The 27,842-nt window shown below is 39.7% G+C and overlaps 2 protein-coding genes and 1 pseudogene across 6 annotated transcripts in view; 1 reads left to right on the forward strand and 2 right to left on the reverse strand.

Moving 5' to 3' along the window:
- PLAG1 (PLAG1 zinc finger) overlaps positions 1–18,385 on the reverse strand; it is a 64,619-nt gene extending 46,234 nt beyond the window's left edge. For both annotated transcript variants that reach the window (XM_075549686.1, XM_075549685.1), the window contains exon 1: positions 18,203–18,385. The gene's annotated coding sequence lies outside the window, so the exon portion shown is untranslated. The remainder of the gene's footprint in view (positions 1–18,202) is intronic.
- Positions 296–18,133, reverse strand: LOC142449147 (adenylosuccinate synthetase isozyme 1 pseudogene; annotated as a pseudogene).
- Positions 18,386–18,805: 420 nt separating the features above from the next.
- CHCHD7 (coiled-coil-helix-coiled-coil-helix domain containing 7) lies at positions 18,806–27,550 on the forward strand. Of its 4 annotated transcripts, none has more exons than XM_075549689.1 (4): positions 18,806–18,927; positions 24,188–24,253; positions 25,625–25,767; positions 27,411–27,550. In XM_075549689.1, the coding sequence occupies exons 2-3, from the start codon at positions 24,200–24,202 to the stop codon at positions 25,739–25,741; spliced, it is 171 nt and encodes a 56-aa protein (XP_075405804.1). In that variant the 5' UTR covers positions 18,806–18,927; positions 24,188–24,199; the 3' UTR covers positions 25,742–25,767; positions 27,411–27,550. The 4 variants fall into 4 exon arrangements, with proteins under 4 accessions (XP_075405804.1, XP_075405802.1, XP_075405805.1 ...); XM_075549687.1 differs by having other exon boundaries at positions 25,669–25,767; XM_075549690.1 differs by lacking the exon at positions 18,806–18,927 and adding an exon at positions 18,988–19,278.
- The last annotated feature ends 292 nt before the right edge of the window (positions 27,551–27,842 follow it).

The following is a 27,842-nucleotide window of genomic DNA, read 5'->3' on the forward strand; positions in this document are numbered from 1 at the left end:
GTAGAGTTGAAAAATATGAGGCTACGATCAGCCAGGGCCAAGTCAGGGTTCAAGTTCACAGAGGTGGATAGGTTAAAGGTGACAAGGACACTATGCAAAGTATCATGCAATATAATGTTTTACTTTCCCATTGCGGAGAAATCGGCCCAAAGGTGCCTGGGACACGTGGCTCTGAGCAGCTGGAGCCTGGTGTAGCCCACGGGTGGGGGGCCCAGAGAAATGGAAACTTTTCTGTCAGTTACTGCGTTGACCTTGTCATTGTGAGTGTGTGGCACCCGCCATGGGCTCCTTGGGCTCACTGGAGCTTCCTCAAGAACAGCTAGATGGATTTCCAGGACTTGCCAACACCAACGCACTGGTCTGGAACCCCAACAAAGCAGACACAGCTCTGGCTCCAAGCCAGGAGATCCTCCCTCCCCCTGGCTTCCATAGTGTCGGCCTTCCACCGAGACAAGTTTTCAAACTCCACTTCCACCCACTGAAGGATGCCCTGGTTGGCTGGTTAGAAGGGAATCCATTTCCTGTTCAGCTTGTAGCAGATGCTGATCTTGATCTCATCCAGCATGTCCAGCTTGGTCAGCGCCAGCGCTGTGAAGCCATTGATCATGTGGGTGTGTCTGAAAACGATCCAGGTCCATGCAGCCACAGTGTCACTTCCTGCCCATGGTCAGATCCCACTCGTGACCACGGTCCTGCAGCAGGTCACTGATCTCATTTATCTGCTCTGTGGGGTGGACCCTGATGCCCACGCATGTGGTGTTCGCCTTCACTGTGCCAGTAGACATCACTGACGTTCAGGGAGGGAGAAGGGGGAGACTCACCAGACCTGTACACATGCCCCCGCCGCGCTCTAGATGACGTCTTGAATGGGGAGGTTCCGAAGTTGAGGCCCAGTAGGGCAGCGTGGGAGCCCTTTCTTGGAAGGCTGTGGAGTGCCTCACACATTAAATACATGCCATCACGCACCATGGGACGGGGTGTCAATCTCCACGGGGAACACAGACTGAGGCTGGTGTGCTCGGTGCTTACATCTGTCAGAGAACTCCTCAAAATCCGAAAGCAGGTCGAGCATGTGTATAGTCCAGTCCTGGCGGCCTTGGAGGAGTAGGTGGTTCTGACGCCTCCTTGGTGGCGCCGATGTTCTTTTGATGATCTTTCCCTCCTGCGCCTTGCACTGTGCCTCCTACAGTACGTCCACGGCCTGCTGTAGTCAAATACTCGGAGGGCTCGATCCCAGATGATGATCTCTTCTCCATGTCCTTGAGCCCTTTCTTCTGCTTCTTCAAACAAGCCAGATAGGTGGATGACCATACGTTGCCGATGAAGGACCTTGCTGTTGATGATGCCACTGGGCAGCAGGTAGATGTCTTACTCCTTGCCATCCACCACCATGGTGTGGCCACATTGTTGCTGCCCTGGCAGCAGCTGACCATGTTGGTATCCATGGCGAGCAGGTCCACCACCTTGCCTTTGCCCTTGTCCCCACACACCCACTTCGTGCTCCACACCACCGTCACATGGGAGTCGGTGGTCACCACCTCTTCAAGCAGCCAGCCCAGTTTGATGCTGCCCGAGAGGGAGAGACCGGTCTTGGAGCTCGGTCCCCCAACATGCTGGCTCACTCTACACCTGCACCATTAAATGCCGCCACTGGAGCCAGGTAGTCTTCACATGTACTTTCATTTCAGATAATTTTAATTATGAATTTGGAATATCCTAAAATCTTAGACTTCTAACTGACATCCTTCAGCCACTAATACTTAAAGGATAGAAAACAAGTAACTATTGAATCCCAATTATTTTTTAAAGGGATTACTGGGTAATTTGAATATCTTACTTTATCTGCTTTGCAAATTTAGATAAATTCAGAATTTGGCAGATGGGTCACTGCTACCTACCACTACCACACACATACTTCCACCTCCCAGCTCTAGTTTCACACCAGCTTGTAGTATGTGGTAGTTATATAATTTCATGTCAACCTAAACGATCTATTAAAGTGTAGGGTTGGAAAACTGACTGACTGACTAACTAACTAACTAACTAACTAAAGTGTAGGGTTGGAGTTTAGTCTGTCAATCAGGTTGCAGCCTGCTGAACTCACTTGGAGGTGAGACCAAGAGATATAGCTCCCTGGAGGCTGGCCTCTCTCTGCTTTCATCTTCTGCTTGCTGGCTACCCTGAGAGCTTCGGGAGCCCTATCATGTTTTCCACCCACCTCGGATCCACACAACTTTGCACACACCAGCTTGTGATACTCCTGCATTCTGCATCATTGCATGTGACTATGTGAACCTGAAGAGGGACTTATGGACTACTTATCAGAATTATGGACTTGAGTTGGACTAGGCTGGGATCCTTTCTTGGTATATAATTACTCCTTGATATAAAACTCTTCCTTAGACATATATAAATCACTAGATTTGTTTCTCTAGTCAACTCAGTCTAACAAAGTATTATTATACAGTGATCTTTCTCTTATCTGACAATAATAATAATCAAAACCAGGAAAATGCAGCAGAAATGAGGAAATGGGTTGTGAAAAGTCAAAACAGATGCTACAGATCCACACACATCATACACTTGATCACGGTGGGATGCCCACCGATCCTGTCTCTTGCTGATCTCACACAGTAATAAGCTGGTGGTTGAGATTTTTTCTAAGAAAGAAAAGCACTAGAAAGATCATGAATACACACAAGAGAAATCCCAAAGCAATGAGTCTGGCAAGGCATCTTTATGTGACCTTCCTGGTGCTGATGAGGGGTTAAGGAAAGGGGCACTCTCCTGTGTTCTGGCCACTTACAGTCCTCCCTAAAGCTCAACAGGCAGAGTTCCAAAGATAAAGAGTATTTATCTTTGTGCTCACAAATTTCACTCGGAAAAATTTGTTTGCAAAAATAACCTGAGATGTACATAAAGATTTATGCAAGTGGCCATTCACCAGTGCATGATTTGAAAACTAGAAAACAATCCACATGGTCAGTACTGGGGAAGGTTAAATAAGTTGTAGTGCTCATTCATAAGTGGTCTAACTTTTTAGGAATATGTAGAAATAATATAAATACATGGAAAGTCTGCTGATGTGGCACAACTCAAGATGAGAACAGCTGCAAACATCCATTAATAATTGGAATATGTACGAGGTATGAATCTAGGGAAAGTATAAATTGTGAAAAATGAAATGCAAAATTGGGCAATCATATGGTCTACCATTCCAGGAAACTAAGGAGAAACTGAATTATCAAGAGAGAACATTTCAACATCTATCCTGTGTACAACACTGTTAGGGATAATATTCATACACCGACAAGAAAAGCCAATTAACACAACTAATTCAAATTTATGTACTTAATGCCAAAGATGAAGATAATGAAGATTCTGACTAACGTTTGAGCAAACATGCAATCAACAGGCACTGATTACCACTGATTGTAATTAGCAACTCTAGTAGAGCAATGGGTTAAATGTTGGGCATCTAACTGAAGGGCCAGTGGTTTGAGCATCCCCAGCCACTTATGGGAGAAAGGTGAGGCAGTCTGCTTTCCCTAAAGATTTACAGCCTTGTAAATCATATGGCACAGTGTTACTCTGTCCTGTAGGGTAACTATATATGTGGGATCTTGGGTTTTAATTTAGTGGTTGGAATGTGAAATGGAGGTAGTATGAGCTAGGAGTCACTGCTCAAAATGATATCAGTGTGAGGACAAGATCAGAGGCTGGCAATCCTTTGGACCTTTAGATGTGTTACAGTGTAGTACAGTTAGGTCTGAGAAAGCTTCCCAAATGCTGAAGAGGTGAAGGTGAAAAGGGTATCAGATTTAAGACCTAGTCCTGCGAATAAGACAGAAGACAAACACATTATAAAGTCAAAGCAAGTGGTGTTCAGTGCTATACAACAGGACCAAACAAGTCCTTCAGAAGCACAGAAGTTGGGCCTGAGAGGGTGCTGTTTGTGGGAGAAGTAGGCAAAGAGAATCGTAAGTAAAATTCCCAGGAATACAAGGACCTGGGGGTACATAGTAGATGTCTCAGGTAATAGCCCAAAGGGTGCTGGTTGAACCAGATGGTTCTTAAATCTATTACTGCACTCTGAACGTGGTGGTGACTAATCTACTTTATACTTTGAGAATAAAACTATATGAATGTATAACTATACTTTATACTTCTAGTATTTTAATTAGGGAAGAAGGAATAAGACATGAACTTCTGTTTGGAGATCTGTTACATGTTTAAGATACTTCATTGCCAAACATTAACTTCCATGTATACATTGTCTCTGTGTGGAAAATGTTTTTCCAAAATCCAGCTGGGGCATCTGGACAGGACTCCCAGGATACAAAGCACCATGTGTTGTTCCTTCCCAGCCCCCAGTCACTAGTGTGGAAGTGCAGATATCAAAGGAATGCATGGTGTATATCTGTGAGTCTCTCTCTGGTGTGACTTCTCACTGTCCTCTGTGTGCTCCCCTGCCCGTCTCCCATCTACTTTTGGTGTCTCTTCACCTCGGTATGTGTAGAAGGGCCTCTGTAGAAGGCTGGCAATTTGAATCCACTCAACAGCACTATGAAAGAAAGGCCTGGCAATCTGCTTCTGTAGACGTGACAGATCCAAAATATCCTGTGGGGTTTTACTCTGTAACACAGTGGGGGTCATGAGCGTGAACTGACTTAAGAGTTTGGCTTTTTGGTTTGGTATGTGCAAATGGACAGTCATCTTCTTCTATGGATATCTGTAATCTATCCTATTCTCTTCAGTTCTGTGTGTATACACAGGTGGGCACACGTGCTCCAAACCCATCTGAATTCCAGTCTGTGTTACCTTGTCCCTCAAATGCATTCAGGGTGTGCGAGCACCTCTTCCCTATGGGTATATGTATTTTGTGTATCCTCTAGTCCCTACTATCTTAGAAGGGTACCTGCATACCACACTTGGCTGCGTATCTTACTTCTCTGGGAATGTGCATGCATGAATTACGTCTCTTTTAGGAATGCTTGTCTTTACTTGAAGCATCTGTCTCTCTCCCATGTCTCTGTATATCTGCCCTTTCCCTCCACTCTGGGCTGGGGATTCTTTCTCCCGCCTTCAAGATGCAGTATGTGTGCCTTCTCCCACATCTCGGTGTAAGTGTAACTCTCCTACCTTCTGGCTCTACCGTGTGTGTCCCTCCCTCATCTTATTCTCTCTGTATATCTGTCACTACCACCTGTCCCTGTTTAGGTGTCACTTTCTCCCCTCATCTAGGCGTGTGTGTGTGTGTGTGTGCGCTTGAGCACATGTACGTGCACATCTTCCCTTCCCCTCCTTGCATGAGTGCATCTTTCCCCACTTCTGGGTCTTTCCCACCTCTCCCGTCTCTGGGTATGAGTTGGGTGCATTTTTCTCTCTGGAAATTTCTGTCTTTTGCAGTCTCTCGTCCTCCAGAAACCTTATATATAAACCTTAATTTACAGGTATATAATATGTACATAGATACAATTGCTGCGGGTCTCCCATTACCCATTGTATGTTTAACTTGGCGTGTTTGTGGGTGTGGGCGGCGGGGTGGTGACTTTCTCTCTTCAGGTTTTCCAGTTCCCCGAGCTCTCCGTGTGTGCAAACGATATGTATGTGCATCTGTGTTTAGCATTTAGCATATGTGCACTGTCTCTAAAATCTCCACACAAGGTTGACAGTGGGTGAGGATTGACTTGCTTATGGTCGTAGGGCAAGGACTCTTTTACATGTGTGTCAAGGAGGGCAGGTGGCTATAGGAGCTCTAAAAGAGGGAAAGAGAGAACTTTAACTGGCAGGGCTGGACCTGAAAAATGTGTGTGTACCTCAACAAGCAGGAGAAAAGGTAAGGAGGATGCAAGCAGGTGGGCTATTCTGACTCATGAGCTGAAAAGGATGCAGTCCTCCATAAAGGTGAAGAGACACATGCGGGGGGGGGGGGGAGGAGGAGGGGCTCCAGGTAAGGCTAGGAGGCGACAGCCAGTCTGCACAGGGTAGCACCTATATGATACCTCAGTTACCACCTACACTGGGGCATAAGACATTCATTAGGATAGCATTCTGCTTTGTCCCTCATCTCACTCCTCAGCCTCACTGGGCTCATGGCAATGTTCTCCTTGCTGTCCAAGTCCAACAGCTTCTCTTCCTTCAGAATCTTCTGTCTGGATGAGGCAGATGGCTCCTCTTATTACTCAGGTCTCATAAAAATGATCCTTTATTTATCAAGAGGACTTCTCTAGTCACTCTTTCTAAAAGGGTCTCTGCGCCCCTCCCCAAACGCGTCATTCTCTTGCGTAATCATATTTGCTTTAAACCACTTGCCACAACTCAACGAGAATGTGTTTATTAGCTGTCTCCTCAGTGGGAGGGTAAGCTCTAGTTTATTCCCACTGCATCTCAAACAGGTACAGACCTTGAACTGCAGAATCCTGGTCATTTGCTTACTTAATGGGTGCCTATAGGAAAAGTATCCTGTACAGATGTGGTTCTATCACTGGGCAGTCAGAAAATCATGCTTGGAGGCCCAGGAAAGAGGTAAGAGAGAGGCTTCACAGTAGAAGCTGTTAGCAGCCCCCCTCCCCCCAGCCACCTCTTACTTCAAGAATGGAGCTAGCACGCAGAGATGCATCCACTGAGAGAGGAGAAAGGGGCCAAGAAAGAGCCAGGCAAATACTAAATGTTGGTGATTAGGGGCAGGTGGAAGAGGTACCATCAGCAGGCATGCAATGGAGTGCTAGAGAAGCGGTAGCAAAATAAGAGAGAAAATTTTTCAGAAATATGCAGAAAAATCAAACCCAGTGTCATCGAGTCAATGCTGACTCATAGTGTCAAGGTACAACTGCCCTGTGAGTTTCTGAGACAATAACAGTTTACAGGAGGAGAAAGCCCTGTCTTGTCCTGCAAAGCAGCTGGTGGTTTCGAACTTCAAATCTTGTGGATCACAACTCAATACTTAATCACGCCATCGGGGCTCCCGATACTGCAGAAAGACCATATGAAACAAAATAGAAAAAAATGCTAGTCGATGTCCTCTTCAGCAGACTCAACGGAATAAAGGAGAGTGACGGGCTGGTCAAGGGCAACTCTTCAGAAGAGTGTCTGAGAAAGGGCTAGCTATCTGATTTGCTAAGAGTGTAGTGGATTTTATGTGGTTGGGCTGCTTAACTGCAAGATCAGCAGTTTGAAACCACCAATGGCTCTGAGGGAGAAAGATGAGGCTTTCTGTTTCTTTAAAAATTTACAGTCTTGGAAATCCATGGGGGCAGTTCTGCTGTTTCCTACAAGGTCACTCTGAGTCAGAACCGACTGAATGGCATTGAGTGAATGGGAAAGAAGTTTCTGGAAATGGAAGGATGGCCTGCAATATCACAAGGACAGTGTAGCAAGAGGGTGAACTTAATCGGGACAGCAATATGGGCTCATTATTGTGTTGGAGCAATATATACATATATTAATTATGCTTCAAGATGTTAAAGTGGAGAGAGACCAGATTGATACCAATTTATCAACCTAGTCTCTCCAAAAATTTGATATGATTTGAGATGGAAAAGGCGTTTTCGGGGGTTGGGGGAGCAGGATGAATGAGACAATTTCTGTGGAGAGAGGTGGGCTATAAGAGACTAAGCATGAAAAGCAAAACAAACCAGTGTTTCATAGAAGATATTACTGCTTAACAAAATATTAATCATGGCTCTCTGCAATTAGGTACAGGCAAGAAACTCTGAAGCTGTGATTTTATTTTAAATAGCTCAAGTAATTTAACTTGTGAATTTAAACAAGTCATCACCACTCTTACCCTCTTACATTAAAATAAGCTTAGTACAACCAGTTTTAGCTTAAAAATTGGTATAAGGACTAAGATGTAAAAGAATTCTCAAGGTTATAATGCTTCAGGCTTAAGGCAACAGTAAATTACATTTCCCATATTAAACAAGCTTTGTTTTTGTTTATAATTTAAAATAGTATTTATTTGTGTGCTGTGGAGAAACACACACACAAGAGAAATTCCTAAGCCTACAATAACAAAAAAGAGACTTTTCATTTAACCTGGAATTTTACAGTCCTGGGATAATATCATAAATTGTAGTAAAAAGACAGGATCAACAGTGATATTTAAATCTTAGAAGCCTAATACCTAAAATTAAATTAATCAATATTTTCAATTGTCACCATTTAGAGTTAGACTGCTTATTCAACTAAGACTATTCAAAAATACAAAAATATATTGATTCATTATTCTGAAATCCGATAGTTTTTGCTGTATTCCTTTGTTCTAAAACAAAAATTGATAAAATTGTACTGATTTAAGATCCTCAAATACTGTGAAATGAAGCTGAAATTTATATGTTTAACTTAGTAAGTTTAGGTGTTTTAGTTTGGGTACTAATTGGAAGGTTGGGGATCCAAACCTACCAGTGAGTGACGCCATGAGAGAATGAACAATTTTGAGATCTACTCTCATAACGATTACAGTCTAGGAGGCACTATGGGTAAGTTCTACTCTATCTTACAGGGTCCCTTATAGCTTAAAAGTAAGTAGACATGCAGCATTTTCTAAACCTTTATATCAAAAATTCCATTTTCACAACAGGGTCATTACTTAATCAATTACTTTAATATGAACATGTTAGGTTTACACTAATAAATTATAGCAACTAGCTTCTATAATTCATTCATTTTAAAGATTAACATCGAAGAAGTTATAAAATTCTAATTTCTGACATTACACTGCCCCTGGTAAAACACATCATGTCTTCCCCATACTCCTTTCTCAAAAGGATGCTGGGAAAACCAAATGAGGTTACATAGGTAAAAGCAAATACTTCTGTCTACCCAAAGCATATTCTGGCCAAAGTCTAACAACAATTTAAAAGATTATTTGGGTATTATTTAAATATGATATTCTAGGAATAATTTAACCTATAGATTTAAGTCTTGTTTTCTTTTCACAACACAACCCAGGTTTTATGTGTGCTTAGTTTTCTTTTGTTTTTACTACGAAGAACTTTTGATTGAAACTGGATTATAGTTTAAAAAAATCTTACATCCTCTTTTATCTTTAAAGGATTGGAAATTCTTGTTTTTTATCTGATAGGTTTTAAGCTAGATTTAAAATATTAGTTCAATTCTACCTATGTTAGTGTTGTGAACTATGAAACTGATAAAGGCATTTACATATAAAATTTTCCAAATTTCACTTTTGGCAGTTGAATACCACACTTGTCAACGCCTAATTTTTGAACATCTAAATTTAGTGTAGAATTAGGCACAGAAGCAAAATGCACCTTTAAAGTAAATTTTACATGTACGCTTGTTTTCCAGAAGTGGTTTTGGATGTTATTTGTTACTTAATAATAAAAGCAGAGAAAATTAGTGCCTGCAGTAGAGAGACAGCCACACACTGGGGGGCAGCACTGAGAGCAAACACCAGTACATTGGGAATGGCCAAGACAAGCACATAAGTGTGCCTGAAATCTGATGCTGAAAAGAACCCCGTTGACACAGGGGTATTTTGGTTCAAATTATAAAACTCCTTTTAGTTCTGACAGAGATATAGTGCATTTTGGAAAAGTTACTATGATTCATCATCTGAATGTGATCATTTGCAATTCTATCACAGCAAATTGCACTGAACAACAGGTAAACTGAGTATGATTAAATTCAAGCACCATGTCACAGCCAATGGTTAAGGAGGCAAGTATATTTATAGTATATATTTTAAAAGATAATCCAAGCTCTAATTGAGAGTACTTCAGAGGAGGAATTTATTTTATAACATGATTTTTGAGAAAATAAACGCTTTTATTAAATAAATGCAGTTGCAGAGCTACATTTTTAAAACAACTATCTTGATTGGGCTGCAATGTCCAAAAAGAAGAACCTTTAAGAAAAACATCTATTAACATTACTTAAAAATTATCATTAAAAGTATTAAGAGTAAAAATTTTCAACTACAACATTCAACATGATCTGTATAAAAATAGTACTGGCCCATTCATCACCATTTTTCTGTTTAAAAGAGATAAATATACTACAAGCTTTGAAGGTATTTTGGCCATGTATTTTAAAAAAATCTTTTCACTAACTATCAAAGTTTATTTTGGGAGTTCTACAAATGGCTTGAGTTTTATATGTATTCATCATTTTGTTTATAAACTTCTAGCTAAAAACAAAATAAGTTCAGATTTTAAAAAAATCAATTTTTCCCATTAAAATCCTCCATATTTTGGTAGATCAATTTATCCAGGTAAATACTAAAAAATTCATTTTGTCTAATTAAATCCATTAGTTACTAGTTTATCAATAAACTTAAAATTTTATTCATTTGGATTTAGTTAAATAATTATGATATCTTACATGTGTGGAGCCCTGGTGGAACACTGGTTAAAGCACTCCAGTGCAAAAAAGGTTAGTAGCACAAACCCATCAGCTGGGCAGGGGGAGAAAGAGTTGGCAGTCTGCTTCCATAAAGATTCCACTATTGGAAACCTGTGTGGTGCTTCTACTTTGCCCTATAGTTGTTGTTATGTGTTGGAGTCAATTTGATGGCAATCGGCTTAATTCTGGTTTTTGTCTTTTAAAATATGACTTCTGCTATATTTCTGCTGAAAAATACCTATCTTAAACTTATTTTTTAGAGAAAAGTAAAGCAAATTACATGAAAGGCTAATCCTGACAAATGTACACTGAACAGAGTTATATCAATCATTTGTTTGCATGACAAAAGCTCTGAGGATGCTACAAATTTTTCTGAAGCATGAAAAGGAGAAGGATAAAACATCGCTAACTGCTGTGAACTGTGTTCCTAGATGCCGAAGTACTTTCATCATTTCAAACTTCTCCAAATAAGAACTAATTACAGTTTCCATCATGCTTGGTGTAATTAACCTGCTTATACTATGATATGTCTAATTCTATGCTGTCTAATTTTAATGCTGAATTCAATAAATTTGAATAGCAATTTTCAACTATAAATGCTATTATTATTAGGAAACAAACAAATTAGGTTGCTATTTACATAATTAAATTACCTTCATGAATAATAAAGTAGAAAAACACACAAAAATCACTTTCTCAGATTTATTTAGAAAACCATTTTAGAACTATAAAGAAAACAAATTCATGTTTGAAATGTAGCTTATTATCAGGCATATTGTTCATACTAGTATTTATTCTTCAGGTTATAATAAATCTTATCTAACAAATTTAGTTTTCTATGAAAGGTGCCAATTTATCTTCTTTGGAATGAAATAGTTAAAGAAATTAAGTGTAGAAAATGCTAAAGAAGAGTAGCTTTTAAAAATGGCTTAAAAGAATTTATTTTTCATATAAGGTAACTTTTTTCCTTCATTGCCTACAGTTGATAAAAATAAGATCTCCTTATTTTAACTCTCTTTGGTTATGATGAAAAGTGTTGTGTGTTCTATGTAAGCCAGCATTAAAACAAGGTGAGAAAAGAAACTTAAGTCTCTGAGAAAACCAAACAAGTTAAAATTAAACTCTTGCCTATTTTAGACTGATACATTTAAATGATCTTAAGTTTCCATATTCAATTGCTCAAATTTTCCTAAATTCAGAACAATTCAACTTCTCAGCAATTCAACAGTCTGACTTTTACTATTATAAAAGTGAACAAAAGTGATTACAACATTTTCTAGTTTTGCTTTTAGCTAAAGGAGCTAAATCCTTAATTTTTCTGACATATTTAGTTCAATAGTTTCAAAATGTACCTTAAAATTAAAGGCTCTAATGTCTATATAGCGGTTACAGAAATACAATTTTTAAAAAGCTACAGCCCTTCCAGAGTAGCATTTAATCTATAGAATAATATTCCCACATTCAGAAACTAAAAGAAATGAAAATATAAGCAATAAATACACACATGTCTGAATTCCATCCTTGTTGGAACAAAAATTCTAATATTTAATAACTAATAGCCGAAAATGAGTTTTGGTTGCTCTTTAAAAGATGTTTTCACTAGACTTCAAAATATTTTCTAATACTAAAGAAAATTTCTACTTCTGAACTATAATATATCTAGATTAACCTTCAAGTTCTAATTCATTAATGGAAAAGAGGCTTTTAATCAGGAGCATGTGCCTAAAAACACCCTAGCTATTAATAACTTTGTTAGTGAAATGGTCTTATCTTACCTAATGAAAACCTTTCTAAATGTTACTAAATCTACAGAAATTATATAAATTACCTTTAAAAAAAATCCATGACACAAAATGTCCTTAGACTGCATTTTTACCATGTATTTCATTATCTGAAGAGAAAGTTTTGAATTTTCTGATGCACAATGAAGAAAATAATCTTCACAGTTTCTAAAGCCTCTCAGAACCTGTCACTTAGATACATATCTAAAGTAATTCTTAAAATCTTTCTAAAAAATAGAAGATGCTTTTTCTTAATTTTTCTCAAAATAGTTCCAAAGAACTTCTATAAATTATTCAGGAAATTTACTTTAGTTTAATTCAAATGTAAAAAGATATGGAGGAAGACTTGGGGAAATTTTGTTTTAAAAGATAATTATAAAACTAGCAATCTGTATTAAAAATATACTCAGTTCACTCTCATTTTGGGAGAAAGTTTATAACTTTGCTACATAGTTAGTTATTCTTTGTTCGCTCAAGTCAAAATTTACACTTACAATAATTGTTATTTTATCCTGAAATTCTTATCTAGCTAATTCTTTCTCAATTCTGAGCATTTTGGTTCACAATTGTTATTTAAAACCTTTATTTATAAAAGACTTTATCTACTTTTACTTTCTGATACTCTTGTATTTCCAGGTTTTTCTCTTTTTATATATTAGCAAAAATCTTAACTTAGTAAAAAAAACAGGGAAACATTTCAAGCAGACTGCCTATCCTACTACCCTAGACCATAATTGCATGAGTTCACTTATTTGACATAGGCACACACATTTCTTGGGTCGTCATATCAAGTTCCCAACACACTGTGGTTAATTTTATTATCATGATTCTGCAGTAACAAAGATTATGAGACACCTCAGGGGCTTTTAAATTCTAATAATTTTAATACAAGATCAGACAACTGATTTTAAAAATGAGAGATTATTTCTGTCTTACAGAAATTATTTTTTGGTCTTCTAATAAGCAATGGGGAAAATATAACAAATTAAAAAAAAACCTCAAACATCTTAACAGCAACAAATACCAGTGTATACACAAAATCAGAAAACCAACACCAGCAAAGCACCCATGGTAGGTTCCACACCACCATGTCCTTGTCAATGTTAGCCTGTGAAGAGGAGGCAGGGACAGGTGTACACTAGAAGTAAAACGTGAACCACTGGGCAGCAGGCCAATCGAATTCAAAGTAAAACTTAAAAGTATGCCTCTGTAATGATTTCTACTAGCTTCTCATCTGCGCATCACTCATAACTACAAATGCTAAGAAACTTTACCCTGATACGTTCATAAATTATTATAATCTAAATTTTTCTATAAGTTAACTTCTCAAATTCAAATCTTAAATTTAGAAATGAGATACACAAGTTACATTAGCATAAATGCAAAGTGCCAACTAAGTAGGTGTCATCTTTCAAAATGTATTTTAAAAATTTTGCAGTGAAGCAAATACAGAGAGCAAAAATTGATGACTACCTCACACACTTGTTCTTAGTGTAAAATGCTAAAGAATCCTCAAGTATAAATTCTGAAGTCATAGTGAGCTTTACAGTCTTTAATTCGATATACCCTGCCCTCACATTTAACATATTTGTAAGTACTTTTCTAAGGCCACCTAAATACTAATTGATTAAATATGCTGTCTACATAATTCCTATTAAAATTAAACAAATTAACGGTCCATTTCTATTTTTATTTTTTCCACCAACTGACACGCTTTCAAAAATACACAATGTTTCTGAAAAGGTATTTATCAGATTCTTAATACATTTAAAATATGGCCCCAGGAGTAAGTCATAGCCCTCTTAGCAAACATATTTACTATCTTGAATTCTATTAGACAGATTCAGTTGTTCTTTCTTCTGAAACTCTTCCCTTACTCAAATAACTTAAACAATTTAAGCTGTTAGCAATATAGGGAGAAACATTTTTATATTTATTTCGTATATATTTGGAAACACATAAAAAAGAACATGTGCTCCAGGCAATGTAAGTAAAGCTATTCAATAAAACTTTTCTGTTTTCCTTTTTAGAGGGGTGGTGGTGGTGGTGGTGGAAGGTATGTGGCCAGTGGAGGGACAGGCAAGTAAATTTTCATGTATACTAATTTAGAATAAGATTCTAAATGAAAAATGTGAAATATTACCAGAAGATGTGATAATTTTGATTACAAGCTCAAGAAACAAATGATTATTGAAACAAAACTGCAAAAATGGTTGTAGCTATGTGCTTTCGTTATCTGGCTTTTCAAATCTCAGTTAAACATAAGAACAGTACATTTAACATAGTAATCAACAATTTATCCTTAAAAAGACAAATTCCAGAATCCTAAACCAAAATTTATATAGCAACAACCAAGAATATGTCAAAAATAGAGGAAAAATCCCCACCTTTGCATGGTATTAGAACACAGTATCCCTCAAAGTTTAATTATATTGATAAAAGCAAACTCACTAGTCTTTTTAGCTATAAAGGATGCCTTTATTAAAATATTTTGGTTATAATAAATATAGAGAATATTATTAGGATTAAACCAAGTTTAAAAATCATTTTAATGATAGTTAAATCCACAGATTTCTAATAATAAAATTAGGCATATAGATTTCAAAAGAAGACTATGATATTTCCCCAACAATATACTTAATAGACTTAATTTCTGAAAACTGTAATAATAATACGTTCAGAGAAAGGATACTCAACAGGTACTATTTCTCATGATAAAAAATCTTAATCAGCTCAAAAAAGCCCAATATAGCCAATTCAAGTTACATGCTGTACTGTGCCTTAAGCTAAGAAAACTCAAAGGAATTACAGAGTCTATAACTTGTGCACTCTGAGTGCATTTTCTAATACAGATAAGTAGCTAGTTGTGTAAAACCCAAACACATTGAAAGTCTCACACTACATTTCGTGAAACAAGAAAAAACTCACAATATCTTTTATTTAGGTTGGTAACAAACTAGTCATAGCTTGAAATGTCTGATTCATCTGAATAACAGAAAATAGACAAAGGAATAATTTTCCTTCAATTTTAAAGAACTTATACTTCTTGATGTTATTATTTGGTTTCTCAAAGTGTCAACCATTCAAGACCTAAGGTTTCATTTGTTTTAAACGCATAGCATAATTCTGACTACTTATATTTAATGTAACTGTCTTGAGCCAAAAGACAATAAAAAGACAAACTTCAAAGGTGTATTAATATTAATCGCATTCTGAAACCTCTGGAAAAATGATTATATGAGGGGTATTGGTATGCTCTTTTCCATTGATAGTTCAACCCCTTTTCAATTAATTTTGATCTAATGGTGGTTCATGAGTCATTTTTAAAACGTGTTCTCAGAAAGTTGCCATTGCTTCCAAAATCTGAAACCACAAATGATGTACTCAGACACCACACCAATGTAAGATTGCTTGAAATATATTTACAAATGATGTAGATAAGAACTCAGCTGTGAACATAAATTAACATACAGTGGACAAGTAATAATTTGATTGTACAATATGGGGGAAAAACAAAATTCCGAATAAAAAAATCTAAAAACAGCCCTAATTTTAAACTATATCTATTAAACCATAAAAACAAAGGAAAATAGGGATTTCTTTTTTAAAACTGCATATGCCAGTAGAAATTACAACATAAGTAATTTCTATTCAAGATTAGCCTTAATCTCATGTAAAATACAACTAATACCTTACATATTTTTTTGAAAATGAAAACATTGTAGAAATCTACAATGGACGGAAGTTTATCAGTAAACACTTTCTGTTAAATAATGCAAATAAACTAACTTAAGTGATGTAAACTAATAACTTTCAGGATATTTAAATATCTTCATTCCAAAGGTGCAGTGATAGCACATGCATAGAATAGGCTTTCAAAGATGTGCACATTTATAAACTTTTCTACTGTGTTGTTATGTGTGTATTTTCCACCTCAGAAATGTCTACTGTTTACCTCCCTATGCATTTTTCAAACCGTAGTCCTCAGTGTACCTTATACACCAAAGGTGAACACTCTATCTTTTACAGCGTGTACAAAATGGCTGTAAAATCACATTGAGGGTAAATGTGGGTCTCTGATCTCATTGCACAGAATTCATAACTGTTCAATAAGTCTTATGCCACACATCTTAAATTATTTTGATTTTTCCACAATTCCTCCCAAGATCAACTTGCAAAGCAAAGCAAGGTGACATAAAAAGATCTTGGGAAGGCTTGATACACAAAAGAACAGCTTGGAAATAAACTTATCTCCACACGCCTTTCCATTGGCAGCCAAACGCTCAACTCGCTGCGCCACCAGCCCCCATGATGTCTTCTATTATGTTTGTTTAATCCTCCTTCCCTTATCATCCCTACTAAAGTTGGGTGCACTTGAGTCATACAAACGCTAGGCTCTTCCATCACACCATACCCTCCCAGCACCTCTGCTCTGGGTGCTCAGACCAAGCTGTATAGGTAAGAAAAACCGCAGGAAAAGAGAGGCTGTCCCTTTAAAATGCCCTTCCAGCTCCCACGTGGAAGCAACATCAGCAGCACTTTACTATGAACTTAAAGGTGAGGCAGGAGTCAACATCCTTTTCTACACATAAAACCAGAAAGCCCACTGAGGATGAACAGGTGAAGCAAACTTGTAAGGGGGGCAGAAACCCAACAACTCCCTCCGCCTCCCCAAAAGGTGCTCTGAGCTTGCACCCCAATGTGCCTGTGCACTATCCTCCTCTCTCTCCCCTGGCTTTGCAGAGCCAAGTTTAAAGAAAGGAGGGAGCCACTCACAAAACCTGAAGCGTAAAAGCGACGAAAGGGCAATCTACAGCCGGAAAGGTTTACTCTTCCAATCACACACATTAACTCTATTAAGAAAGTGGCATCACTTTTTTTACACCACCACCACCACCCCACGCACATCATTAAAAGGGAGTTAATAAATAGCAAATATAGTGTTTATCTTATCTCACATCAGTCCACATTACCAATAAGTAGAGCCGTTTGTCAACTACCACCTCCCCTCTCCCTCCCCCTCCTCCTCTTGCATCGGATTTTCACGTTTTCTCATTGTCGGTTGAGTTATAAAAGGCTTTTGCCCTTCGAAAGTTTTAAAAAAATAAATAAATATTAACTCCTTGGTCCCTGCAAAGTCAAAATGGGCTTCAGGGGAAAGGCGGCTCGTAGTTTTACCTTTAGCGAGAAAAGGGGGAGCATCCCGGATTTTTAGGGATTTTTTGCGATTTTTAAAAAATTTTTATTTGGTTATATGCCTGAGTTCTCCCTCCATTTTGGTTGTTTATGATACTGACAACAAGCTGTCCCTGCCCTGTGCAGATCTGCTGCTTTCCTGGAGCACCCCCGGCCCCCCTCGCGGCCACTCGCCCCAGCTCACCCGTCCCCGCAGACCCCGCCGCGACCCCGACTCGCCCACCTGGGGAAGGGGCGAAATCAAATGCTTTTCTCCAAAAAGAAAAACCTCTTTTGAAAACGGGGCACAGTTACCCCAAGTCGCTCCCAGTACCCCCCAAATATTGCCGACTGCGGGTCTCCGCCAGGCCCTTTGGGAGGCGACCTTCCCTCGGGATGTTTTGGTGGAAAATGCGGAGAGTTTACTCTCAAAACTGAATTTATATTAATTTTTCCCTTATTTTTCGGGTCTCTAATGTCTTCCGCTCTCGTTGCTGCCGCTGCCGCTGTCACAATATTCACAGCACCAGAGAGGAGGAGGAGGAGGAGGAGGAAAACTTTTCAAACTTTCCAGACCCTGAATAAAGTAGCTGTTTTTCCCACCGCCCTCACCTTCGGGTCCCCAGCCGCATCGACCCTTGCCCTGTCAGAGGCTCCTCCGAGAGTCCTCACACCCCCGTGCAATTATTTTATTTTATTTGTTCTCATGATTTCCCTTTTGGGGTCCAGAGCAAGGCTGAGAGCAGCACTAACTTTTCCTCCTCCTGCCGCCGCCGCAGCTCCTCTGCCCCCTCGGCGAGTCCCATAATTTAAATAACCCTGATATTTCTCCCGCTAAATGCCTCTCCGCCACCTCGGACCTCGGCAGGACTCACCGCAGAGCTTCACCATCCTCCCTCCGGCCCGTCCGCCGCCTTTACGCCGCCCGCGGAATTTCTAATAATTTTTTTCTCATATTTCGGGCTGGACGCGGCGGGCCTGGAAATTGTTTCCTTACGCCTGTCTCCAGCAGCCATTGTAGTGTATGCGCTGCCCCTGCAGCCCAACTTGCAGCCGCCGCCGCCGCCGCCGCCGCCACAGCCGCCGCCGACGTCGCGCCCACTGCCGCCTCCCCCGGCCCTGCGCGGCTGTCGCCCCCGCCCCTTGCCAGCCCGCCCCCGGCCCCCGCCCGCGGCGGCGCCCGTTCCCCGCGCGTGCTCGGCCTCCCGGCTGGCCACTCAGAGCGGCAGCCGCCGAGGCCGTACGCGCCCATTGGCCCGCAGCGCCGTCCATCAAACTGAAGTGTTAAGAGGCGGGCGGCGGGATTGGGAGGAGGTGGGGGGGAGAGGGGTGGGGCCTGGTGCACTGCTCCGCCCGCCCTTCCTCGGCCTTCCCTTCGCGGGCAGGGGGCGGGGCAAGGCGCGCCCGCCTCCGCCCCCGCCCCCGCTGCTCAGGGCCCCGCGTGGCTGTCAGTCTCACAATGCCAGGCACCGATTGGTCGGCTGGTCACCGGGAGCGGGGACAGCAAGTTGGGGTGCGCGCTACTTAAGGCTCTGCTGCGTGATCTATTGACGTGTTTGGAGCCGGAGAGTGCCTGGTCCCTCATCGAGCTGCGTCTGAGGTTAGTGGTCCTCAGCCGCTTTCTTTAGCGGAGGCTGAGAGGATGGGTGAGAGAGAGAAGCACCCGGGCAGCCTCTGGGCCCGAGTCGGAGTCTGCGGCGTGAAGCGCCTCTCCGGACTTCACCGAGGCTGGACCCCTTCCCCCCAACCTCCTTCCGCGACGTGGGTCACTCATTTCGCACTTACAGGCTGGCTGGCTGACCCCTGCCCTTCCGGGCGCCGCAAACTCGTACTTCCAACCACTTGGTATCAACCTTTGAAGCCGAATTGCCTCCTACCCTCCCCCCACCGCTGATCTGGTTCCACTTCTCTGCGTCCTTGCTTCTCCCGTCGCCGTCCTGGCCGAAGCAAGGTGTGTTCACCTGTGTCCTCAATCCGGAACTTAGACGCGGACAGGGACCGTCGCGGAGAGCGGCGGGAAACCTCGAATGCGCACATATCCAGGGCTCCAGTCGACCTCCAACCCCACTGGTATTGGGGAAGGCTTTCCTGCTTGTGCCCAGCCATGGGCTAAGGGCTTTAGGTTCTCCTGTGCTGGATGTCCCCTTAGGTGCAGATACCTTATAGCAGTGCCACAGACCTTGCCTTGGCTCTGTCCAGCCTCTGGGCAAGAATGCTCCAGTTCTCTTCCAGAGCTAACTTGGGAGGGGGGACGTGAACAATTGGATCGGGAAATCAAGAAATACTTATTTAATAAGCATTGGCTCCTTTCTTCTTCATCTTCTTTCTTGCTTTGGGTCCTTTCCAGTTGGTTTTAGAATTATTCCTCAATTGTACTGTGGTTTTGCAACCCTTCACTCAAATCTTTGGCTTTCTTTCCGGCTATTCTCTACAAGGAAATCCTTGTAGCATTTGTTTAGGCCCCTTTAAGCAGAGCACTGTCTTGCCTTTCAGGCCGATCCTAACTCTTCTTCATTTCCATTTAATACAGTAGGAATTCTGAAATCCAGACCATGATTAACTTGTATTTATAATTCTGAAAGAAAAGGAAATGAAATGTGACTAAAATCTGCTGCAAGCCTGATGAAGGTACATGTCTTGTCCCAAGGTGTTATTTTAAATGAATTCTGACTGATAATGGTAACATGCAGGGTAGAACACTTTCTTCTTCTTCTTCTTTTTAAATAAATCATTTTATTGGGGGATCATACAACTCTATCAAAATCCATCCATAAGCCCATTGTATCAAGCACATTTGTACATTTGTTGCCATCATCATTCTCAAAAAATTTTCCTTCTACTTCAGCCGTGGTATCATTTTCTCCACTCCCTCCCCCAGCTTCCCTCCCTCACAAACCCTTGGTAATTTATAAATTATTATTTTTCCATGCCTTACACTGTCCGATATCTCCCTTAACCCACTTTTCTGTTGTCCGTTTCCCTGGAAAGGGGTTATGTGTAGATCATTGTGATTGGTTCTCCCTTTCTCCCTAACCTTCCCCTTCCCCTTCTGGTATCTACTCTCATTATTGGTGCTGAGGGGTTTGTCTGCCCTGGATTCCGTGTTTACAGCTCTTATCTGTACCAATGTACATCCTCTGGTCTAACTGGGTTTGCAAGGTAGAATTGGGATCATGATAGTTGGGAAGAGGAAGCATTAAAGAACTAGAGGAAAGTTGTATGTTTCATCGTTGCTACAGTGGACCCTGACTGGCTCATCTCCTCCCTGAGACCCTTCTGTAAGGGGATGTCCAGTTGCCTACATAAGGGCTTTGGGTCTCCATTCTGTACTCCCCCACATTCACAGTGATATGATTTTTAAAATAATCATTTTATTGGGGGCTGGTACAAACTCTTATCACAATCCATACATACATTGTGTCAAGCACATTTGTACATTTGTTGCCATCATCGTTCTCAAAACATTTGTTTTCTCCTTGAGCCCTTGATATCAGCTCCTCATTTCCCCTTCCCAATGATATGGTTTTTTGTTCTTTGATACCTGATCCTGTCAACACCTCGTGATCACATAGACTGGTGTTCTTCTTCCACGTGGGCTTTGTTGCTTCTCAGCTAGATGGCTGCTTGTTTACCTTCAAGCCTTTAAAATCCCAGACGCTATATCTTTTGATAGCCGGGCACCATCAGCTTTCTTCCCACATTTGCTTATGCACCTGCTCTGTCTTCAGCGATTGTGTTTGGAAGGTGAGCATCATGGAATGCCAGTTTAATAGAACAAAGTATTCTTGCATTGAGGGAGTATTTAAGTGGAGGCCCAATGTCCACCTGCTGCCTTAATATGAAACATATAAATATATGCACATAGATTTATTTCCCTATCATCTATAAATATGTCTACATATGTACATACCTATATTTAGACATCTATAAATGCCCCTTGCTTCCAAGTTCCTTCTTCTATTTCCTTTTACTTTCCTCTTGCCCCACTATCATGTTCAGCCTTCATTTGGGTTTCAGTAATTAAGCTACATTGCCCTTGATCAAGCTGTACCAAACCACCTACACTCTCCTCGCCATCTGTTTTAGATCACTTGTTGTTCCCTTGTCCCTGAGTGTGTTAACACCCTTTCCTTTCCCCCACCTCCTCCTCTCCCATTTCTCCCCACCCAACCCCATTGTTTTCTCCTCCAGATTGTTTATCCCATCTATCTTATCTAGATAGACCTGCAGAGATAATAATATGCACAAAAACCAAAATAGCAAAACAAAGCAAAACAAACCAAAATAAACAAACAAAGGAACAACAATGAAAAGAAAACCCTGTAAATAGTCCAAGGTCTGTTTGCTGACCTTTAGGAGTGTTTTCTAGTTGAGTCTGATGGGGTGCCATGCCCTGGCCCCAAAGTCTATTTTTGGTATTCCCTGAGGACTTTATTGCTCTGTTCCCCTTGCTGTTCTGTTGCACGCCCCTAATGTTTTGCCTCAGGGTAGTGGGGTTAGCTCAGGCACATCTCCCACACTGTGTCTCCAGTGTTCTCCCCCAGAGTGCTATTGATCAGTGAGGGACGTTGCGTCTCTAGTGGGACGGGCCCTATGGTCCTCTCTTGTGCTTTGACTGCTCTGAGTGGGAATATCGTCCTCAGGGCTTGGTGGGGCAGGATGTGCTCCACTCTCTCTTCCAACCCCTTCATTTGCTCCAGTGTGCTCTGATCAGACATTCCCTCTCCCTGAGCTGTAGCTTCAGTGCTGTCCTCTGAAGAGAATTCTAACTGTGGGGAGGGGAATTGGGAATAGTTGGAATTGGGGCCGGCCCCTCGGACCTCTCTATTGGTTTGCAGGGTAGAACACTTTTATGTAAAGCATGTGGCCTTATTTTTATCTGCATCTAATTGTTGGGATGATATCCAAAAATATGAACAGTTAGAGTTATGTTCTTGTACTGCAGGATTGGTGTGAATAGAATTTACTTAGTGCCGGTAATCTCTTCTAGGAAGAAAACAAGCTTATAAAAGAATTATATTCAGGAAATGAGGATGCTTTTAGATACAATTGGATGGCATCTTGAATTTCTTTTTTATCAAAGATACTGTTAACTAGATACTTTCACATAGTGTTCATTGTAAATCATGAAATAAAATGATTTCTTCACTCACCACTGAGTTAGTCGATACTGACTCATAGCAAACCTATATGACAGGTGTGTCATAAGAACTGCTAGTGTGTGTTTCCAAGACAGTAACTTAATGGAATAGAAGGTCCCATCTTTCTCTGGCAGAGTGGTTGCAGGTGACAACCCAACATATACCACTACGACCTAGGTTATGGAATGATTACTTACTGAGCACTAAAAAGTCACAGGACACCAGAATGATTCAGCCCTTTTCCATCCTTTACAAAGATTGATTTTTTTTTTTAGCATGGTCCCTTTCTTTAGGAGGAATATTGATTAAGCTAGAACAGGATTCAGGAGTACAAGTTAGTTCAGCTCCTTATGCTTAGTACGAAACATAAAACCCACAGCCATTGAGTTGATCCTGACTCATAGCTAACAAGAGTATATTAAACTGTTGGTGAGTTATTGGTTCATTGACAGACTATACTGCAGGGCTTCAAAACATTTGTGGGGAATTTCCATTATCTTTTCATTCCGTTTTCCCATGAACTCTTTGACGCTCCCTCACTTATATATACCTACGGCTGTCAAGTCAGTTCCAACTCCCAAGGACGCTATAGGGCAGAATGCTCCCCAGTGTTCCTGAAACTGCATATTGTGATAGGACCAGAAAGCCTAGTTTTTCTCCATGGAACTGCTGATGGGTTAGCGGCCCATTGCTCAATCCACTGTGTCATCGGGGCTCCTTGTATATGAGTCCACTGTCTCCAGTCAAATCTGACTTGTAATGACACCTTGGGCTGCTAAGCACATAGTTTTGGTAGTTCAAATCCACCAGCCAGGCACTCTGAGGGACAAAGATGAGGCTCTCTGCTCCTGTAAAGATGTAACAATTTCGGAAACTCCTATGTAGGGTTGCTATGAGCAGGAATTGTCTCAATGAGTTAGTTGTGGCTCGTTAAAACAAAATAGTTTATTTTTAAGACTTTTTTAAAAAAGAAAATAGGAATACCAACTTTAATTGACACTTACAGAAAGCAGCTATCCTCGGATGTAGTTTACATACTTATTACATGATTTGTATAACCAATAGACATTGGGGAATTGTGACTTGTGTTTAATCAATAAAGGCTTGCAGAGTTATATCTCTAAGACTTCAGTTGGAAGATAACTGAACCATAGTCGCGTTATCTGACTTCCTCCCGGCAACTAATGTAGTAGAAGTAAAAGATGCCATTGAAAGTTCTTCTAAAAACAACAACACATGATGGGTTTCAAAATGTCGAGCAATTATTTGGCTTTTTGTTATATGGCCATAGAGTAGGCATTCAGGTACATTGGGTAATACATGTTTTTACTAATATTTCATTGTACTGCATTACTCCAGGCTTGTTTTGCTTGCTATGCAACATTGCATGAGGAAGCAATCACTAGAGTGTCTGCTATCTTTTTTAGATTTTGTTAGTACACTTAGCTGCTTAAACTTTAGAATAAGCATAAGTCGTCCATGCTTTTAGTGAACATTCTAATCAAATTTCAGAAGATGCACTGAAATATTGTTAGTAATTGTATTAAAGCACTATGAAATGAAAAACATGTCAAAGTCTTTATTCTCAAAAGATAGAGAGTACGTGGAATTCTTACTAGATAATCTTTACATCAAAATTCATTCTCATTTACTTATGAGAGTAATGTGATTTATTTTCTCTTGTGCATTGTATAACTTCTTTTTGAACTCTACTTGCAGAAGACTGCTAGCATGCCCATGGTAACTCGAAGGCTCAGAGATCCTGACATAAACCCTTGTTTGTTGGTAGGTTGGCTTTTAATTTTCATGACTATTAACTTGGAAGAATAACCTTCTAATTTTTGCATATCTGTTTTTATGTAGTAGTTGAATAAAGATATTTCTGTACAAAAACAATCCTGGCCCTCGAGTATCATCTATCACTGGAACATTATTATTATTATTCAAAATTTAGCTAACAACTGAAGATTTGTCTCTTGCTTAGTTTCCCTTATTTCTATAATATTCCCATGATTAATTATCCCTGTAATACTAGTCAGGCATATGTAAAACTGAAGAAATCTTTAATCCAAGCATGGAAAATTGGAAATGTGACTTTTTTAACTGCCACTAAAATTTATGTCTTGATGTCACATTTTCTTCATGTCCTTGAGACAAAGTAACTGTATTGGGCTGATAAGAATTAGCTTATTGAAAGTTGAAGGTTTTAAAAAAATATTAATAAAGTGTTTTGTTGTAATAGTAGGCTCTTACTGGCATTTATTTTATATAACCTGCAATACTTGTGGCTATTTCCAGCTTTGAATAATGCAGTTCTCACACTGGTATTATGAAAACTCTGCTCCCTAATCTGATAAGTACTTCCCAAATATATGCATTCATTAAATTTTTTTTCATAGAAATTGAGTTTTGTTCTGAATATTCAATCACTTTTGAACCACTTTCATTATAAGTAAATCTGTTTAGACAGACATGTTTCTTAGATCTATGAAAAAAAATTACCCCATTAGTTGAAGCTTTTTTATGCTTTCTCAGAATCACACCTTTCATTTTGAAGTTTGCTATGCAGCATGTATCCAGTTCAAACAGCTTAAATTTAATTCTCAATTGGTGACTGCCCTTTGAACTCAAAGCACGTGATATCAGTTATATTTATTAAAATTCCTCATATAATAATGTATTAACTCATATAATGGGATGCGGTATAGTCAGAGGACATTGTGATGAGTGGTGTTAAATTAGGTTACCTTGAAGGAGACTATAGGTGACGAAACTGTAATCTCCAGATTGACCCCAAGGTCACACATTTGGGACAGGGTGAGAACTTGATTGAAAAGCAGGCGCAGGGCTATTAATTAGGAAACGGGCTACTCATTCTATGTGTGTAGCAGTGATTTTGAGGAGATTATACCTTGCCTCAGTTTCTCTGTTAAATAGCTACTACATTAAATGATCTCAGTGGGTACCTTAACTCAAATTCCTATGCCTTGATATTCAGAAAACTGATCCAATAGGTGTCTGCCCTGAGCAGAATGTGGGCTGGGAGTTAATTAAGTTTTCATTAGTGTCAGTCTCTTAAAGAAATGAATGACATATTTCCATATTTCTTTTGGGGTAGAGGGCAAACAATACAGCTTCAGAATTCTTTTTTTTTAGATTTCATTCCAACTCTTAAATGATACCTATCTTACCTGTTCAAGGAATCTGATTTGTCTACCAGATGTATGGATGAAAATAGCTATAACAAGGAAAGGTGTTCTGCTTACTTCTTGAAGTACAAAAATTGCCGGAAATTCTGGGTAAGCCTAGCTTCTTAGTTTTGTTATAAAACTCCATGTGTTAGGCCTGAAACTGAAGCTTAAAATTAATAACCATTATCCTTTTCTATTAAATGGCTGTAGTGAAACTGAAATTTTCAACTTTACTCGTTAGCTCTAAAGTGTCCTTGAGAGCTTTTTAAAGAATTTTATTGAGATATAATTAACAAAGCATACAATTCAGTACTTCAGTCACACCAAGACAGGTTGTGCAGTCATCACCACAGTCAACTTTGGAACATTTTCTCCCTTCTTGTGCCCACTGATGCCGACTCCCTATTTATCCCCAAACTTCCCTTCCATGTCCCCATGTAATTATTACTCCTGTGGCTACCTTCATAGATCCACCCATCCTGACTTCTCTATATAGGAAAGGGTAAAAGACAAAGATGGAAAAAAAAATTACCCAGCAGCATTGAACAAATAAAACAGGAATACTTCAATGGAAAAGAAAGAAAATCTTTTAAAAAAACAGAACAAATTCAAAATGTGTCCAAAGGGAGATCTGATATCAAGGTGTTACATTCTAGCCTAACTACAGCTGGTTAAAATCCATTTTAAAATGGATTTGTTTGATATTAAAGCTATTCACCTTAAGAATTTTTTAACCCTTTCATTCTGCTCCAAAGCTTTAAGAATACATTTCTAATGTATATGGGTTCTCTGGGTACACAAGTATCAGTATTCCTAAAATGGTACGTTTTTTAATCATAATTTCCCCCCAAAATCCTTTTTATTGGGAGGTAACACAGATATCATATCATTCCATAATTCAGTCACATCAAGCAGTATTGTACAAGTGCTACCACAATCAGTTACAAAACATTCTTTTTTCTTAAACTCCCCTTAATCCGCACCCTCTCCCTCTGTACTCCCCAAGAAACTGTTATTCTACTTGCTGTCTCTATAGGTTCATCAGTCCTGGGTTTCATATACTGAAAAAGAAAAATGTATAACCAAAATTCAAGAGGGCTATCCCCAGTGAAAAAATCTGTCAGAGCTAAACCCCAATATGAAGAAAAAGCGTAGAAAATGTTGAAAACCAGATCAGGCCCAACATCTATGGCGGTAGGGAATCAACTGAGAAGGTTTTAACTGTTCAAGTCATGTTTATCATTTTGGTCTGCTCTGGTCATCTACATTTGCTATGTAAAACAGCAATCTTATAATTTTCAAAGTTCCTACAAAGTGTGTAACTCTCCTTGCCTTAGCTTGCCTCTTCCTTTCCACTGTGGCCCATAAGAGTTAATGGTCTCCTTTTTTTCTGAGACTTTAGTGAATAATTAGTTTCTTTACACACTGGATCCAGCTACTTCCTTGGCCTTTGCTAAATTGACTTGGTTTTATATGGCAATTATTCAGTATCTTTTTCTTGGTAGACTAGATACTCTTGTTACATAGTATATATCCATCCCAATTTCTGTTAACAATTTGTATTTATGTATTAATAATTTAAAAACAATTCACTGGAGTCCCAGAATTAAGCCTTTTGTTTTACTTTTTAATTTGGTTGTAGATTTCATTTTTTGAGATAGCAATAACAAATTACTGGCAAATAATTAACTAATCCATATATAACTAATTCTAATTTGATCTTTTTCCTTTTTTTTAATACCTACATTTAGAATTCTATCCTGGTTCAGAGAAGACAGAAAGGAGTAAAGCCACCTATGCCTACAGCATCAGAAAGAGATGAAATTTTGGAAGCCATGGGGAAAATGCCCTACTGAATGAATGCATTAAAATTGTGGATTTGACTTTTAAACGGATGAATATTTTTAGTAAGCAATTCTGTAATCTTTCAAGATCTCACAGGCCTTTCCAGGCAGTGCTTACATTGTCCAACAGGAGACGGTGTTAGCACTGTGTCCTTCACATTTGCTCAGTGCTATGGGCATGGCCTGCTGGGGCTGTTTTGTGGAACTGGGTTTGCATTACTTCCTGCTGGTATATTAGTGTAATGGAAGGTTATATGAGTTGAGTGTGTCTGCTGAGTCTTTAAAGTAGGATTTGGACAAAGACCTAAGAAAGGTGAAGGAGGGCAGTGCTTTATAAGG

The sequence above is a fragment of the Tenrec ecaudatus genome, chromosome 5, assembly GCF_050624435.1.
Source record: "Tenrec ecaudatus isolate mTenEca1 chromosome 5, mTenEca1.hap1, whole genome shotgun sequence".
Classification (NCBI taxonomy): Eukaryota; Metazoa; Chordata; class Mammalia; order Afrosoricida; family Tenrecidae; genus Tenrec; species Tenrec ecaudatus.

Bases quoted from the DNA above. Each gene is read 5' to 3' on its own strand.
- CHCHD7 (XM_075549687.1), top strand. From the start codon at position 24,200: ATGCCCATGGTAACTCGAAGGCTCAGAGATCCTGACATAAACCCTTGT. The intron at 24,254-25,668 runs GTAGGTTGGCTT...TACCTGTTCAAG, and splicing joins ACATAAACCCTTGTTTGTTG to GAATCTGATTTGTCTACCAG. The intron at 25,768-27,410 runs GTAAGCCTAGCT...ACCTACATTTAG, and splicing joins AAAATTGCCGGAAATTCTGG to AATTCTATCCTGGTTCAGAG.